General features: G+C 33.3%; 1 protein-coding gene across 8 annotated transcripts in view; it reads left to right on the top strand.

Moving 5' to 3' along the window:
• The first annotated feature begins 8 nt into the window (after nt 1-8).
• LOC106111120 (anoctamin-9-like) overlaps nt 9-16187 on the top strand; it is an 18890-nt gene continuing 2711 nt past the window's right edge. For 2 of the 8 annotated variants that reach the window (XM_013293094.1, XM_013293099.1), the window contains exons 1-19: nt 9-533; nt 3980-4077; nt 5913-6029; nt 7247-7463; nt 7795-7860; nt 8336-8404; nt 10077-10237; nt 10421-10589; nt 10907-11027; nt 11099-11210; nt 11289-11449; nt 11849-11985; nt 12356-12622; nt 13026-13229; nt 13713-13861; nt 13950-14035; nt 14669-14874; nt 15464-15624; nt 15754-15856. In XM_013293094.1, the coding sequence (XP_013148548.1) occupies nt 303-533; nt 3980-4077; nt 5913-6029; nt 7247-7463; nt 7795-7860; nt 8336-8404; nt 10077-10237; nt 10421-10589; nt 10907-11027; nt 11099-11210; nt 11289-11449; nt 11849-11985; nt 12356-12622; nt 13026-13229; nt 13713-13861; nt 13950-14035; nt 14669-14874; nt 15464-15624; nt 15754-15856 (2835 nt within the window). In that variant the 5' untranslated portion in view covers nt 9-302. Of the gene's footprint in view, nt 534-3432; nt 3617-3654; nt 3809-3979; nt 4078-5912; nt 6030-7246; nt 7464-7794; nt 7861-8335; nt 8405-10076; nt 10238-10420; nt 10590-10906; nt 11028-11098; nt 11211-11288; nt 11450-11848; nt 11986-12355; nt 12623-13025; nt 13230-13712; nt 13862-13949; nt 14036-14668; nt 14875-15463; nt 15625-15753; nt 15857-16187 lie in introns of those variants that run through there. The other 6 variants (XM_013293100.1, XM_013293098.1, XM_013293097.1 and 3 more) reach the window with 6 other exon arrangements.

Genomic DNA, 16187 nt, shown 5'->3' with positions numbered 1-16187 from the left:
CACTTTGCTGTATGTCATTTTATGATCATCTCTCATCTCATTTTAGCCGTTCATTAATTCCTCCGATTTTTCTATTTCTTTATCATCGTTTTGTTAAGTTCAATTTCTTAATGATCGTGTTGTTAAATTCCGTGCTGATAATTAACTTAACTTCTAAATAACATTATCTAATCACCCCGTTAGATGAAAGATCGTGCAATGTACCATTAGCCTCAGTTTGGTGACTAATAGAATCAGGAAGAGAAAAGTCCGAGTTCGTATAATGACTGTGAGCTGTTAGTATTGTAATAAACGTATAAGTAATGTCTGACGGTGATCCATCTCTCGAAGAAGACGTACCAAAGCCTCTACTGGAAAGACCTGAAGAGAATGTGTTTACGCCAAAGATATCGACACCAATTTTCGCTGGCGGTGTAAAGTTACAGCATAAGAGATCAGACGCTACAGAAACTGAATCCTTCCTGTCTGACGCACAAAGAAATGAACTCGCGTTCCAAGAGCTATTCGAAGATGGAGCTGGAGACTTTCACTCAGTAAGTTAAAATCATATTATTTTATTTCAGTTACCAATATCAATAAATTATATAAATACATGAGTTAAAATGTTAATCAATACATGATTTAAAAATATACAGCTTAGAATTGGGTGAATATCCAGTTACATTCTTAACAATACCATCATAGCTATGTAGTCAATACTCTTTTGTGAACCTAACTCTTTTTCAACTAGTTATTGATTTAGTAGAACTGTTTATGGTCAGCAGGATCGTAACTAATTTGGACAGACCTTTGTACAGACTTGAAATTTGTTGATACTTACAGACAGAACTTGAGTAAATCATTATTTCTTTAGTCCAATGTCCCAAAGTTTTATTTTTACAATTATCTACTAATATTAATTAGAGGAAAGTTTTACTCCAAAAATTACTGGCCTTTCACTATTAGAAAGCAAATTTATCTGTGAGTAACATTGCCAGCTAGTTCTAGATAAGTCCATTAAAATGTGACTATGATACTATAGAGCTGGCGTTATTTCCATTTGAAACTCTAAAGACTAAAATGATGACATCATTGGTCAATAAAGCCTTGCATTATGTTAGCTTTGCAAACAACATTTAATAGTGCTATTAGTAGATAAGATGTTTCTAGTAATTTCTAATGATTACCAAAATGCTGTCTCATAATTGTTAATATGCTGTTTTTAGACAATCATCATTATGCATCATCTTCAGCTTTTATCTTACCGCTGCTGGACATAGGTTTTCCAAATGCCTTCCACAAAATGTGGTCCTCTAAGACAATAGTTAATTCCAATTATTAGCCCTCTATAGCATTTAATATTTTTGTATCTTACCACTAGCTGTTCCCATGCGGCTTCATCTGCGTGAAATTATGAAATTTTTATTTTATTGTTTGCATTTGTCAAATTATCATTAGCAAATGTCAAAATGACATGACATGAAACTTGGCAATCTTGGTTCCTTGATGTTGGCAGCAATTTATGGTCACTTTCCCACATTAGAGCTTTTATCCAAAATATTTACCTACTAAGTTTAATAGCGTGGAAATATATAGCTTAAATCGTGACATAAGTGTAGGGCTTTTTATTAAAGAAAGAAATATTCAAAAATATGCTGTAATTCTTGACATCTTAGGCAACAAAGAAGTGTGTGTTTACACTTTATTATAATAGTATAGATTTAGGGATGATGTTAAATTATTATTTTCCTTTAACTCAACTGATAAAGTGGTTCAGTTTTTTGCATCCAGGTTTTAGTTATCAGAATTCTATTGCTATGCTCTAGAGCCTAAACAACTGAACAATAAAGAACAAAATAAGTAAAGTAGAGAATTGAAATATAAAAAATGTTGAAAAAATCAAATTCAAACTGCAATCATAATTTCTATCATTTCTAAATCATTTTTAGTCAGTTGGGTTTTTGTTACATATTTAATTAATGATAGGTAACCAATAAACAATGTTTATTCAGGCAAACATTACTTGAATAATATAGTGTGTTATAACTAATGAAATAATGCAATCCTACATACCCCCTGGAGAGTTACAAAGTGAATCTCATTCTCCTTAAGTACATTGTTATGTAGTTACTTTAACATTGTGTGCTTTACTTTTATATATAAAGGAATCACTTTCATCTAGTAGCAATATTAGTTAGTACTTCTACAGTATTACTGTCATGACTAGTTGCAAAAATATTATTAAAAACAAATGTTTTTTTTTGGCTTCACTCAAACATTAAAGTTACTTACTAAATATTTTTTTTATTTATTTTTAATAATTGTTTAATGTCGTAAAATGTTAAAGTGCAAGTTGAATAAACAAAGGATTGGAGATTTATAAATTTCAATCTTAAGTTTTCTTTATTAAGATTCAGAGTAAAATTGTCTTTATTTGATCAATATTTATTTAGCCTAGAATAAGTCAAACCAGTTTTATATTTTCTCGTCTTTTTTTTCAATGTTTACACAATTGTTCTAAATATTTTAATAGCATTATTTTAATTTAAATGTTATTTAGTTTTATTATTATTGTTGTGAATAGTTACATAAATAAATTTATTTCATAATTATGGTAATTAAGAGAATTTTCTTATTTACTCATATTTACAAGTTTGACATTGAAATTTATTTTATAATTACTCATTAAAATGTAATTAGTGTAGTAATTAATTAGTTTATTTAGGGAACAATGTTTACTTATAACACAGCATTCATACTAAACCCTAATACCAGTAGCACAATATCTAATGACAATTTTCAAACAAAACAATAGTCTTTACTGGCACTTAATTTTTCTGTTCAAGAAATTTTACCAATTTTAAGGTGACCAATTGATTAAAAAAAAACTACTAAAGATTTAGTAACATGTAGATTTTCGTAGTTAGTAAGTTGTGATAGTTTTTTTTAATTCCAAGCATTTACTAGGTATTGGTGCTTATAGCGTAACTTTACAGTAATTAAAATGCAAATAAACACCCTTGAGGTAGTCTCATAAAGATAACTACCGCCTAAGGCTGTCTGTACTCTTTAAAAAGTTTAGTTTGTGCAGTGTTTGCTACCTACTGACGAATTTATATTATTTGCATATGCGACGTCATTTCCATTGTTTGAGGATATGAGTCAAACATGTACCTTTTGTTTGACAGTACACCATGTAATGGATAGATAAGGTAAATTAAATTTGTTGAACTCTATTTGACCTGATAGGTGCAGAAACTATTATTTACATTATCTTAAAATTAAGTCCCTTGTAGAGAAAGTCATTGAACGTTCAGGATTCGACCCTATCCATCAACTTCGCTATTATATTACTTGTATGTTTTATGTAATGTAAAACGCGATAAGTTTTATTTTAAACGTCCATATCATTTTGCAAGTAGCTAATCTAACACAAAAGCAAACATTATACAGTATGTCGCTAAGCCTGCGAGACGACGAATGTGTCTTGTGTAACTGGTTAATTTATTAAAATGTTTTAACTAATTTGCTAATTAGTTTGGAGTGTTTCGGTTAATACAGTGCTCGAAGTGAGAGAACGTCGTGAAACGTTTTAAGGCGCAGCAGTTTAGCTCTCGAGAATCTTAATCAAACACAGGTGAATCAGTCGGATTTTCAGTGTGAAACGACCAAGGCCGCGTGAGCTCGCCTCTAGTCGCCTCCGCAGTCCACTGCCGCGGCTCGAGCGCAGACGATGATCGCTAGGTCTTTTATCGAAGTGCTGCGTTACGTTATTTACGATGCCGGTACTCAGAGAGTGTTTAGAACGCACGCGAGACGCGGCTACAAAGTACGGCGTAAACGACCTTTTTTTTCGTTATCTGTGCACATGAATGTCATTGACTTGGTGGTATAACGAAGCCAAGGATGTTTGTGTGGTTGACGATATGAGTTTTTTAGTATATTTAGTTCGGTGCGACTTCAGCAAGAGATTGACACTTTCTCTTCCTGTTTGGAGCAGACGGAGAAGGAGACGCAGGAGAAGATGGCCGACCTTCAGGCCATGTCCGTCCTCAGTACGTACCAGGACAATCTGTCGCAGGATATGAACACTGATCGGTGAGTTTAGATGTTTGCTGTGTTGTCCCGTGCTTAACATTGTGTTTGTTTGTCTGTCAATGTGTTCATGTTGATGTTGTTAACGTTCTCTTACTAACGGGCTGTTGATAAAAGTTTTTTATGGTATAAAAGAGGTAATTGTAAGTTTGTAAAGAGTTTGTCACTTTAGACAAGTTTTTACTCGAGTTTAAGAATATAAATAGATTTTTTCAAGAATGAGATACGAATTTATCTCTTTTATATCCATAACAAGTGTTTTTTTTTATGAATGCGATTGAGTGTGCGTTTGTGTCATTTGTGTGGGAGACTTTTTATTACAAATTCGTCATAATATTTTTTCACGTAACCTATTAATGAATTACATTTACATAAACAATGTATTGAGTTTATTTCTTATTTTTATTCACTAATACAACACACCATTAATAACTTACTACTATATTCCCAAAGGATGTTTTGTCATATAAGGGCGCGGTAATTACCGTCACTAATTTATTATGCGACTTTTAATAGTCTAAACATGAAGTATTACGAAACTATATATATCGGAAAATTGTACAATATTTAAATCTAATATTGTTAATAATGATAAGCGTTTAAAGACACATTTATGTAGACTTAAAACTTCACGTTTGCACAACATAGCACTAATTAATAAAGTGACCAACTTTAGACGCACAATTTTTACACGTTGTACCGGTCTTGTAGATATGTAATGTTTTTAACGCCGAAACCAATGATATTTTTAATTAAACTGGTTTATAATTTAAGCTATAAAATTTCGTTATATATAACGCGTTATTTTTATATGCTATGATAGACTACAATTATTTAAAAGCCTAGAGCTACTGATAAACCTACTCTTATAGTATTCAGATATCCTGATCCAGATTATTTAAAATATCAAGATATTTATTAGTATGTTAATAAATAGCTTCCTTTTAAGAATGCAGCAGATAGTAAATCTGTAGCAGCAGTGCGTTAACCTAGTCTATTATTAGACGCTAATATATGACATCACGTGTATATTGACTGTTATTCACTTGTTATCATACTTCGCATTACAGAGCTTTTCAAACGTAGACTAATAAATTATTAATATGTGCAAAGGTTTTCCAGATTAAATTGTGGATGAAATGGCGTGTAAGAGAAAAGTATATGCTAGAAATTAATAACGTAAAAGTTATTAGTGGTAAGGATGTCTTTTACATCCTTTTTTGTATTTCACGATAAGCTTTCGCCCGCGACTTTGCGTTGAATAAAAAAAACAAAGGTGAGTAGCCTATGTGTTTTTCCAGACTATGCTCTAAACCTGTGCTTAATTTCACAGAGATCCGTTCAGATGTTTAGGCTACAAACTCTAACAAACATCCATTCATCTAAACTTTCACATTTATAATGTTAGTAAGATGTATAAGATGCTCTATGTAGATCTGACGTAGAAGATACTGCAACATAAATGTGGGTTTATTTTTCCCATCGTAACTGCTCCGGTTTTTCCTGTTTTCAAAACAATAGTCGTTGTTGATTTGCGTAAATCTATAAATTGTGAATTCTATTCACATGTTGTGATCGATAAATCACTTTCATACTAAAAGATCGTAGCAGCCTGGAATGTTCACAATCTTGTCCAGTGCGTGAAACTGCATACATAAATGTTGTACTAAAACATTTGGTATATAACCCCCGAACTCCATATTATGTATTTTGCATTGTTCTGTGTCGGCGTTTAATCTTTGACAGATATGTCCGTTTGCTGATGCAACATTAGGATATCTTTTTAATCGGAAAATTTATAAAACGTAGTTGGCCGTATATAAAACGAATAATTTCAGAGACAACGGTAGCGAAGCTTCGACCCGAGCCGCGGAAGAGTGCGGTTGCGGCGAGCCCGCACAACCTCACCTCGACCCCTCCAACAATAATGGCAAACCCGTGGCCAATCATTGCTCGTAAGTAACACGTTTGGCCAACAAACAAATGTTTGCTAAGACATTTGATCCAATTAGCATACCACCGTTATCCTATCATTTTATACATGTTTTGACCAATTGACAAAACAAATCGTTTTTTTTTGCATAGTTATTTTGACGTTTCATTTAGTACAGTTTATCATTTAGCATGTTTGTAATTTTGTATGTTATTTAGAAAATAACGTAGTTTTGATTGAATTACATTTTATATTGGGAGAAAACATTTCAATCTCTCAATTGCATGGTGATTTTTATCAGGACGTAACTAAAGCGTGTAGTTTTTTTTAACTTAATAAAAAAACAATTGGCCTTATTGTCAAAAAGACAATTATTCGACACCATTGATTGTTCAATTGATATTTATGTTCGTTTCTAGTTCATTGATCATTTTATTTGCATTCATAAGTCATTTGAGTGACGATTATTTTTGCAATTAATAATAGACTTGGTACAATTGAGTATATTTCCTACTAGATTACAATTTGATAAATTTGAGTTACTTTACATATTTCTATAAAGTACTATTAGTATATTAAATAAATCGAAATAAAATAATGCAGGGTTAATACAAGTTTTAATTAAAATTAATTAGTAACTTTTTCCTTAGTTATTCGAGGGTCAACGGTTTTACGAAAATATCTGCAAGCCATGGTAATGGTTTAACATCAGAGAAGAGAAAAATGGGGAATGGGAGAAGGTTATTTACATTTCGTTCGTCTTGCAATTGTTGTGTAACAAAAAGGGATAATGTTGGCAATTGTAAATATATGTTATTTTGTATGTTGGTCATGTCTGTTCTTGTTTTATGTGCAATTCAGATGTTTGTTATGCGGAATAATGTTTGGTATTTAATCTTTTATATGCATGATATAATCACATATATTAACACATTTGGAATGTTCCGAAAACACCTTTAAAATAACTAATTTTGTAATTCAAGCGTACTAAAGTATAACATGACAATATAAGAGAAATCAATTGATAATTAATTTCATAGTTTATAATAATAATGGAATCAAGCACAATAAGAAACGTATTAAAAAAAAGATTAAAAAAATTGTATAGAATAATAGCACATCGAGTAGTTAACTGGTTACTAAGGAAGTCTAAGTCAATACTAAAAGAGACCACTTAACGTCTCAAGCTCAATTTTAATCCAAATATTATTATATGATTATCATTTACTTTATAACCAGGATAGTGATGGGTGGTATATTAAACAACCCGTCTCTAAGCTTCAACGATGGCGTGCGTACGGTGGACTTCGTGCTGGTGTGGGAGGCGGGCAAGGAGGACGCTACTACACCCGAAGCCTTCGAGCAGAGAAAGATATTTGAGGAGAATCTAGAGAAAGAGGGCCTGCAGTTGGAGAGGGAGGCACCGGAAAACTTGCATGGATTGCACTTTGTTAAGGTATTTATTGAAGATTTGTTGCTATAAATTATACATTTGTGCATTATAGCTAATTCGTAGCCTTTCGAAAGAATGATGAAATAGAGGCTGTAGCACGAAAATTCCCGACATCATATTTGTATCGCCACCAACAACATTTCTATGAAATTTATCTAAATCTTTGTTGCTTGCTGCTTGTCGTTCCTCAAATCTTATATATATTTTTTTACGTTGATAAGAACGCTTTCTGACAAATTTTTGTGCTAGGTCCCCTAGTAAATGGATTACTTGCTTAGATATTTTTGTGGTTAAAGATTTTAATTGGTATTTAATTTTTGTGTTTGTTTTTTAGATACATGCTCCTCTAACAGTTTTAAAGGACTATAGTGAAATATTAAAACTTCGGATGCCAATGAAGGTATGTGGAGAGTTTTATTAACTTTGTATGTCGGTGTACTAAGTTACTGCAGGATTGTGTTTGGCTTCTGTCATCGGTGGGACCCTTAGCTTCACTTTTCTTTGACAATTAACGTTAGATACATGTTATGTAGTAGATGTATTAATTTATAGAAAGTACAATTTTATTTTTGCATTCATGAATCATTTAAAAAAAGGTTAGGAATCGAATTTCATGTTATTTTTGTAATATTCAAGATTTGAATCCTATGGAAGCGACATTTGTGTAAATAGTTACAACTTTGTTACTAATGGAAATAAAAAGTTTGTTTTGAAATTAATCATGACACCGTCGCGCATAGCACGAATCGATATTTTATATTTAGTAATTTTTAATTGCATTTTTAATTAAAATTGAAACAGCACAAGCACTTGGCACAAGCATTTTGTGCTTAACACACGAACAATATATTTTTTAAATTTCTGTACGTTCATAGGACTGCAGTAAAATAAGAAAAAGTGGGAGGACGAATGCAATACTGAATGCCGCCATGTATATGTCGAAGGTATGCAGATGTCGTATCAACCGCGCCCGCTCGCTTGCTAACAAGGCGCTTCTAGTAAACTATGGCTGTGACATAGAAATAACTCGGTTGCAAATGGGCAATAGATTATCTAATTATCTAAATAACAATTTAACAGTTTCAATAATGTGTAATGTCGATATTAATCACATTTAACTATATGTAGGTTCTTAACTTGATATTGTAATATTTTGATTATGATTTAAAAAAATTATGATCTGTAATTTTTCATATAACATTTATATAGATGAGTTTTTATTGTAGTACATACAAATTAATCGCTTTTGTTTAGTTATTAGTTATTCCTATTTTGGTGGCTGGTAACAATTTATTGGCGAATGTAATTGGTTTTATGACCGTGTTCAAATGTTTTACTTGCATGTTGGATTAGTTCTACTGGCTACTAAAGTTTCATTGCCAAACGTATAAAACGTATTTTGTTTTCTTCTTCTCAACCAAAATGAAAGAGACGACAATATTTTTGTTTGGTAATGGAACTTACACGATCATTTAGTTTTATAGTTAACTGACGTAGATTGAGTAGTACTATAGTATATTTATACGCATGTATTAATTTATTTGCTTTTAGTAGTTTGTCGTAATTTCGCGCATTAAAGAGATGAAAGTTATAATAATATTTTATGGATAAACGAAATTGCACCTAAAACCATGGAATAAAGTATAACTTTCAAATCTCGATTGCTTTGCCTATGGCGGGTTGCGCGTGTTTCGACGCTGTCATATCATTGCTTTAAAATATTCACAATAAGACGGTGAATGCTTTATTCATTTTGTATAGAAAATACACAAAAAATATTACAAAATAACTATCAAGAATGGTTAGTTGCGACTCTTTCATCTGTCATGTTTCCTGCATAGATTTATATTCTTCCGTTAGAGACTAAAATATTTCATTATTTACAATAAATTTTGCATTTTGCGTATCAGTATAGGTAAATAACCTAACCTTACTAAATGTTATGAATCTACGAATATGTGTAGGTTCAAAATTGTTATATCCCTAAAATATTTGTCTATGTTTTTGTATAGATTTTCCATAAATTTTAATAAATATCCTTTTTGTATCGGTACATTGGTGAAGCGATTTACCATCGAATACAGTACGCACTAGCTTTGGAATAATGAAGCACACGCTTAGTATATACAATTTTGTGTTTAAATAGTTCATCTGACGGAAACGAATGGAGAGAACTCGAAAACAAATGTCAAAACATTGGCGTAGAGATTTGTAACATTAATATGTGTCCATTAAAAACGAAAATAAAAAATAAGTTTTACAGTTGAAAATAATCTTTATAAAACGGTCATGAGTCAATCCTTTGTGGTTTTACTTGTTTTGCATGGTCATTGTTGTATACGGGTTTTCGTGTCCATTGTTCACAGTTACAAGGAAATAATTGTAATAGATGTCTTATGACATTGTACTGTAATTTTTATAATACAGATATCACCTTCAATGTGGCAAGCATGAATATTTTCTAATTGTTTTAATAACAAAATATTGTACCGTCAAAAAATTGTTCTATCGAAAGTTGATGTCGGACTTACGTCTTTTTGTTTAATATATGCAGGCAATTATTAATTGCAATCAAAATTGAACCCTGTTGTATAGCAATAAAGTTGTGTTTTCTAGTTTTCAGCATTACGAGACGTGCATGAGAAGACGAACACTCTGTTAGATCGTATCCAGGCTTGCTGGGACCGCTTCATGTCGAAGATTAGAGTCGACCACAAGATGTTCCCAGAAAGAAAGCATCGGCTCACAGCTATATACTCAAAAGATAAAGAGTACTTGTAAGTAATTGTAATATATAATTTGCTTTAATAAATGTTATTGAAAATGTGTTTTTTCTTTATCCGACTCGAAGGACCAAGAATTAGACTGTTTAATATTGGCATATTTGCACACACAAGTGTATAATGCTTTTTAATATTAAAGTAATGTTGATTGAATTTAAACTTGTTTCGTAATTCCAGATTTGATACAGCGTCGGATTGTTTCTGGACTCCGTCGATACGATCTCGCATCGTACAGTTCATACTGGATCGCAAACGATTCTCTGAGCGACAGAATGATGATTTTGCTTTCGGTATCGCTCGTCTCATATCCTACAATACTTATAGTGCAGCATATCCTTTACACGATGTAAGTACTTTTAAACTACTAAGAGTCAGTGCTACCAAATAATAATCCAACGTTTAAAATATGTGATGGAAATATCGGATTTTGTTACTCTGTCTGACAGTGACGTCATTTTTAAGCTATCTCAGCCTCTATCAGCCAGTGGTAGGACAGGCCCTAAGAATTGTTAAATGGTTATTAGTGAAAAAAAGTATTAAAAAAAACCTTTGTTATTAGCCCATGTGAATTAATTATGTTCTACATATGTGTTAAATTTCGTCGAGATACGTTAAGACTTTTCCTAATTTACCTATTTTTTAATTCTTCAATGTTTTTTTAAGGGTGATTTGAAAACTCCCGGTTCGATGCGACATTTGCTATACACGGAGTGGGCGAGTGTATCGAAATGTATCAAATACCAACCATTAGACTACGTCAAGGATTACTTTGGAGTTAAAATTGGTATGAATCTTTTTACTATCTGTTCCTTGTGTCATCGTAATTTTATTCTATTTTTAAATCCATTTTTATAGGACTGTACTTCGCTTGGTTGGGTTTTTATACGCATATGTTGATTCCCGCGTCTATAGTTGGCCTTATATGCGTCATATATTCAGCTGCTACGGTATATTCCAACAAACCAAGGTAAATAATGAAATGTTCATATTAAACTGTTTAATAATACATATGTTTATTTTATTATAATTTTGATGTTTGTTTTAGTGAAGATATATGTAATTACGCGTCAAATATTAAAATGTGTCCGCTATGTGATTACTTCTGCGAGTACTGGGATTTACGGGACACGTGTTTGCAGTCAAGAATTACCTACCTCTTTGATAATTCCACTACTGTCTTCTTTGCCATCTTTATGAGCTTCTGGGGTAAGTAGATCATTTGTATTATTGTGTTTCCCGTTGGGCCGTTCAGTTTTTTGGCTATTTTATTCCCTTTGGATGGATTTGATTGGCTCAATGGGAAAAATCAATGGTCCGATCGACCAGATGTTAAATATCGGTTTTATTCTTCACGTTCCTGTATCTTGTTAAGGATAAAGAAAGTCACTAATATATCGTTTGCTCGCTCGCTCAGCCTGACGTAGCGTGCGTTTTTTTTTATTTCAATTTCACTTATAAAATCTTGGAAATAAAGATAAATACATTTTTTCAAAATTCATAACACATCACGAACAAGTTTTTATGACTTCTAGAAGTGGTTATATATTTTTTTATAGTAAAAATAAAATGGGTTTATGTAATGGTAAATTATGTTTTTATTCCCAGCGGCATGTTTCCTAGAGATGTGGAAGCGTTACTCAGCTGAGATGACTCACAGATGGGACCTGACTGGTTTCGATGTTTACGAGGAACATCCCCGGCCGCAGTACCTGGCTCGTTTAGCTCACGTCAAGAGGACACAGGTAATTAATAAACTATTCAATCAATCGTTAATAGGATGTATTTAAAAACATTTGACTGTAAAAGTACAAAGAAAAACAACTAAAGATCAAATTAATAAAAACGAGCTGTTGTTCACGACTTCGTCCTCGTGGAAATAAAATATAGAAAAAAATACAGACTATGTTACTCACTGATATGTAGCTTTTTAATGGTGTAAGACTTTTTGAAATCAACCCAGTTGTTTTTAAGTTATCTCAAAACATACAAAAACACAAATATTTCCTCTTTATAAAATTATATTGATACATCTGTCTTCTACCATAATTCTATTAAATGTAAATTAATTTGAACCATATGACTAAGACAATAAAGTCTAGAATCCTTCACCAGTTGAACGTGGTAACGGGAGTACGTGAGCCGACTGTACCCTACTGGCGCATGCGTCTCCCCGCCACGTTGATGTCGTTCAGCGTGGTGGCGCTGCTGGTGCTGCTGGCGCTGGCCACGGTGCTGGGCGTGGTGCTGTACCGCATGTCGCTGCTCGGAGCCAGCATACTGCGACGGAATGATAAGGACCTCATCACGTCAAACCCGATCATGTTCACCACAGCTACCGCAGCTTGTATCAATCTTGTGTTCATCTGTATATTTAATTATGTATGTATTTCGAGATACAATGAGTTTTGGAGATACGTAGTAGCATCCATCCATCTCAACTTTTACATTTATGATATTTGACAGTAAAATCTACAGTATTCAAGTCCTTAATTGGTTCTTAACTAAAACTTATGTGCTTAACTCATTGAAACAACTCTTAAAAAACCATATGACGACTATTACTACGGCTTTAATCCTTTAAGGTAGGCGGCTCGAGGGACCAAAAAATTAAAATAAAGTCATTTCTATAGAAAATGAATATTTTATACAAAAACTAGGTTTGGACCGCGAGACAGTGAGACAGTGAGATCCGTTGATCTGTTCTAGAGATATATAGTAACAAACATCCATTCATCCATCCACATTTTCATATTTAATATAAAGTATGATTTTTTTTGTTTAGGTGTACCAGTACTTAGCGGAATGGTTGACGGAAAAAGAGCTCCTGCGAACACAAACAGAGTTCGACGACTCGCTGACTCTCAAGATATATCTTCTACAGTTCGTTAACTATTACGCTTCTATATTCTACATCGCTTTCTTCAAGGGCAAGTTTATTGGCCGGCCTGGGGACTATGTGAGGCTGTTTGGACATAGACAAGAAGAGGTATGTTTTAATAAGACGGTATTTGAGATAAATAAACAATCTGATACATTTGCCAATAGTCTAATGGTTATTAAATTAACACATGATTTTTGGCTCTGTGATTTTTATAGTTACTGGAGGAAGACTATCCAATAGGGGTTGTGACATTCTATACTAAATTACCGTAAAATATGTAAACTTTATGTAAAACTAGCTTTCGCCCGCGAATCTGTCCGCTTGGAATAAAAAAAAAACAAAACTGAGTAGCCTATATGTTCTTCCAGACTATCCTCTACGTCTATGCCAAATTTCATCGAAATCCGTTCAGCCGTTTAGGCTACAAATTCTAACAAACATCCATCCATCTAAACTTTCACATTTATAATATTAGTTAGCATGATAGTATAAAGTATGATTGTCATGTCAATAAAAAGCCTTGTAAATAAATAAAATTTTAATAGAAAGACATTTATGATATAAATTTTTATTTCTTGTGATATTAAGTGTGCTCCGGGAGGCTGTCTTCTAGAATTATCTATCCAGCTGGCAATCATCATGGTAGGGAAGCAGTTCATCAACACCGTGGTAGAGATGTTGATGCCCTACTTGCTCAAGTGGTGGAACATCATACGCACCATCGGAAGGAAAAACAAGTAACTGATTTTTAACCTTTCACGGTTCTTAGTACATTTCTTTTAAATATTGTTTGTGCTAAGTGTAACATTATTTTATCGCTTGCAGAATAAAAAGTCCAATACAATGGGTGAAGGATTTCAAGCTAGTCGACTTTGGAAATATGGGTCTCTTCCCTGAGTATCTTGAAATGGGTAAGTTTACCACCACGACAACTTTTTCCAAATTATTCAGCCCTAATAAAAAGGCGTGACAATATATAGCATATCGTAAGTAGTAATTTTTACGAAAAAAGAATTATTCAAAAATATGCAGTGATCGATGACATTTTAATAAAAGAAGTGTGTTTACGCTTTATTATATTACGAGCTGTTGTCCGCAACTTTGTCCGCGTAGTATTAGAAAACATACGAACTATATAAATTACAAATAGCTACGTATCCCTCGGAAACCGGACATTTCTCAGGGATGAAGCGTATCCCATGTGTACTTCAGACTTTGTTTTATATTTGTGCCAAATTTCAATAAGATATGTTGAACCGTTGCAGAATGATCGAGTAAACATTAAAAAACAATTAATGTATCCCACGGGAACGGTAACTATTCCCGGGATAAAAATAGCCTATGTGTTCTTCCCGACTATGCTCTAAATCTGCGCCAAATTTCATAGAGATCCGTTCAGCCGTTTAGGCTACAAACCGTAACAAACATCCATCCATCTATCCATTTACCATCTAAACTTTCGCTTTTATAATATTAGTAAGATTATATTATTATTAGTAGAGATAATAGCACACTTTTATAATTAAAATCGTTGTTAATTCCAGTATTACAGTACGGTTTCGTGACGATATTCGTGGCTGCGTTTCCGCTGGCGCCGCTGTTCGCTCTCATTAACAACGTGCTGGAGATGCGACTGGACGCTAAGAAGTTCCTGACGTGCTACCGGCGGCCCGTGCCGCAGCGCGTCACCGACATCGGCGTCTGGTACCGCATCCTCGACTCTATCGGCAAACTCAGCGTCATCACCAACGTTAGTCAACGTATACGTACACTAAGGGCCTGTCCCACCAAATTCTTAATTATCTGATAACACTCCAACGTGTAAGATGTGATGGAAATATCGGATTTTGTTACCTTATCTGACCGTGAAGTTATTTTTAAGCTATCTGAGCCTCTATCAGCCAGTGGTGGGACAGGCTCTAAATGGCTACAACTAAACAATAGAAATTGCTGAATATAAATGTAAATGTATGCTTTTTTTTTGTAAATATTGCACTATATTATTATATTGATAAGCTTAATAGATTCGTAAATGCCTGAAAAGAAGATTTGGTCCTTCGAGCCGGGATATTTTGTTTGTTAATGATGATTACAGTTAAATAGTACGAATAGTGTTCCTGAATATAGAATTCAGGATTTATTCTACAGAATTTGCATCTTAACCCTTAATTCAGTAGTGTTCAGTGTGATAATTAACTAGTTTAGAGAATCACTCTAAAATCGAATCTTAGATTTTCATTTTAGTGTGTTGGTACATACGATATTTTTTTTGCAAAAAATCTCCGTCGAATTAAGGTTTTTTTTAGGTTTTCCAAAATTGACGTTGTGTTTTGGTTTAGGGTTTTATAATAGCGTTCACGTCGGAGTTCATCCCGCGGCTGGTGTACCAGTACTCGACGGGCTCCCTGAACCAGTACGTCAACCACACGCTGGCGGACTTCAACGTGACCGTGCTGGAGCACCCGCCGCACGAGTCCAAGTACAACCAGTCTATGTGCAGGTTACTACTACTACCTATTAAATTTGAACCACGATTAATCTACTATAGCGGTCGAAACTTTTTTAAAATCAGACTATTATTAGTGTGTTTAATATGATGTTAGTATTTAAAATTTTTTTTTAATTGCAGCTATCCTGGTTACTGGTATTACAAAGAAGGTGACGACTACGAGCACTCTAACTGGTACTGGCATATTATTGGTGCGCGACTGGCGTTTGTTGTTGTGTTTGAGGTGAGGAAAAGTTAATTATCTTTTCATTATTAATAATATGTTGCTCGCGACTTCCTCTGCGTGAAATTAAGCATAATTAAAAATATTACCAATGTTTCACCCTGATACGTAGCTTTTTAATAGTTAAAAAATTTGGTTTCAATACATACAAAAATACAAATTTCCTCTTTATATTATTAGTATAGATTAAAAAAAATAAGGGTACATTGAAGGAGGGAAAGTTTTTTAAAAGTTTAAATTTGACTTAGCCGGCATACCACCGATAAAAAGTGATAGATAAATAGGTAGGTAGGTAGAGAGAGAGAGAGAGAGAGAGAGAGAGAGACAAAGG

Source organism: Papilio polytes, unplaced genomic scaffold, assembly GCF_000836215.1.
Source record: "Papilio polytes unplaced genomic scaffold, Ppol_1.0 DF824180.1, whole genome shotgun sequence".
Classification (NCBI taxonomy): Eukaryota; Metazoa; Arthropoda; class Insecta; order Lepidoptera; family Papilionidae; genus Papilio; species Papilio polytes.
The sequence above is the reverse complement of the archived record's forward strand: the minus strand, read 5'-3'. Positions and strand labels throughout refer to the sequence as shown.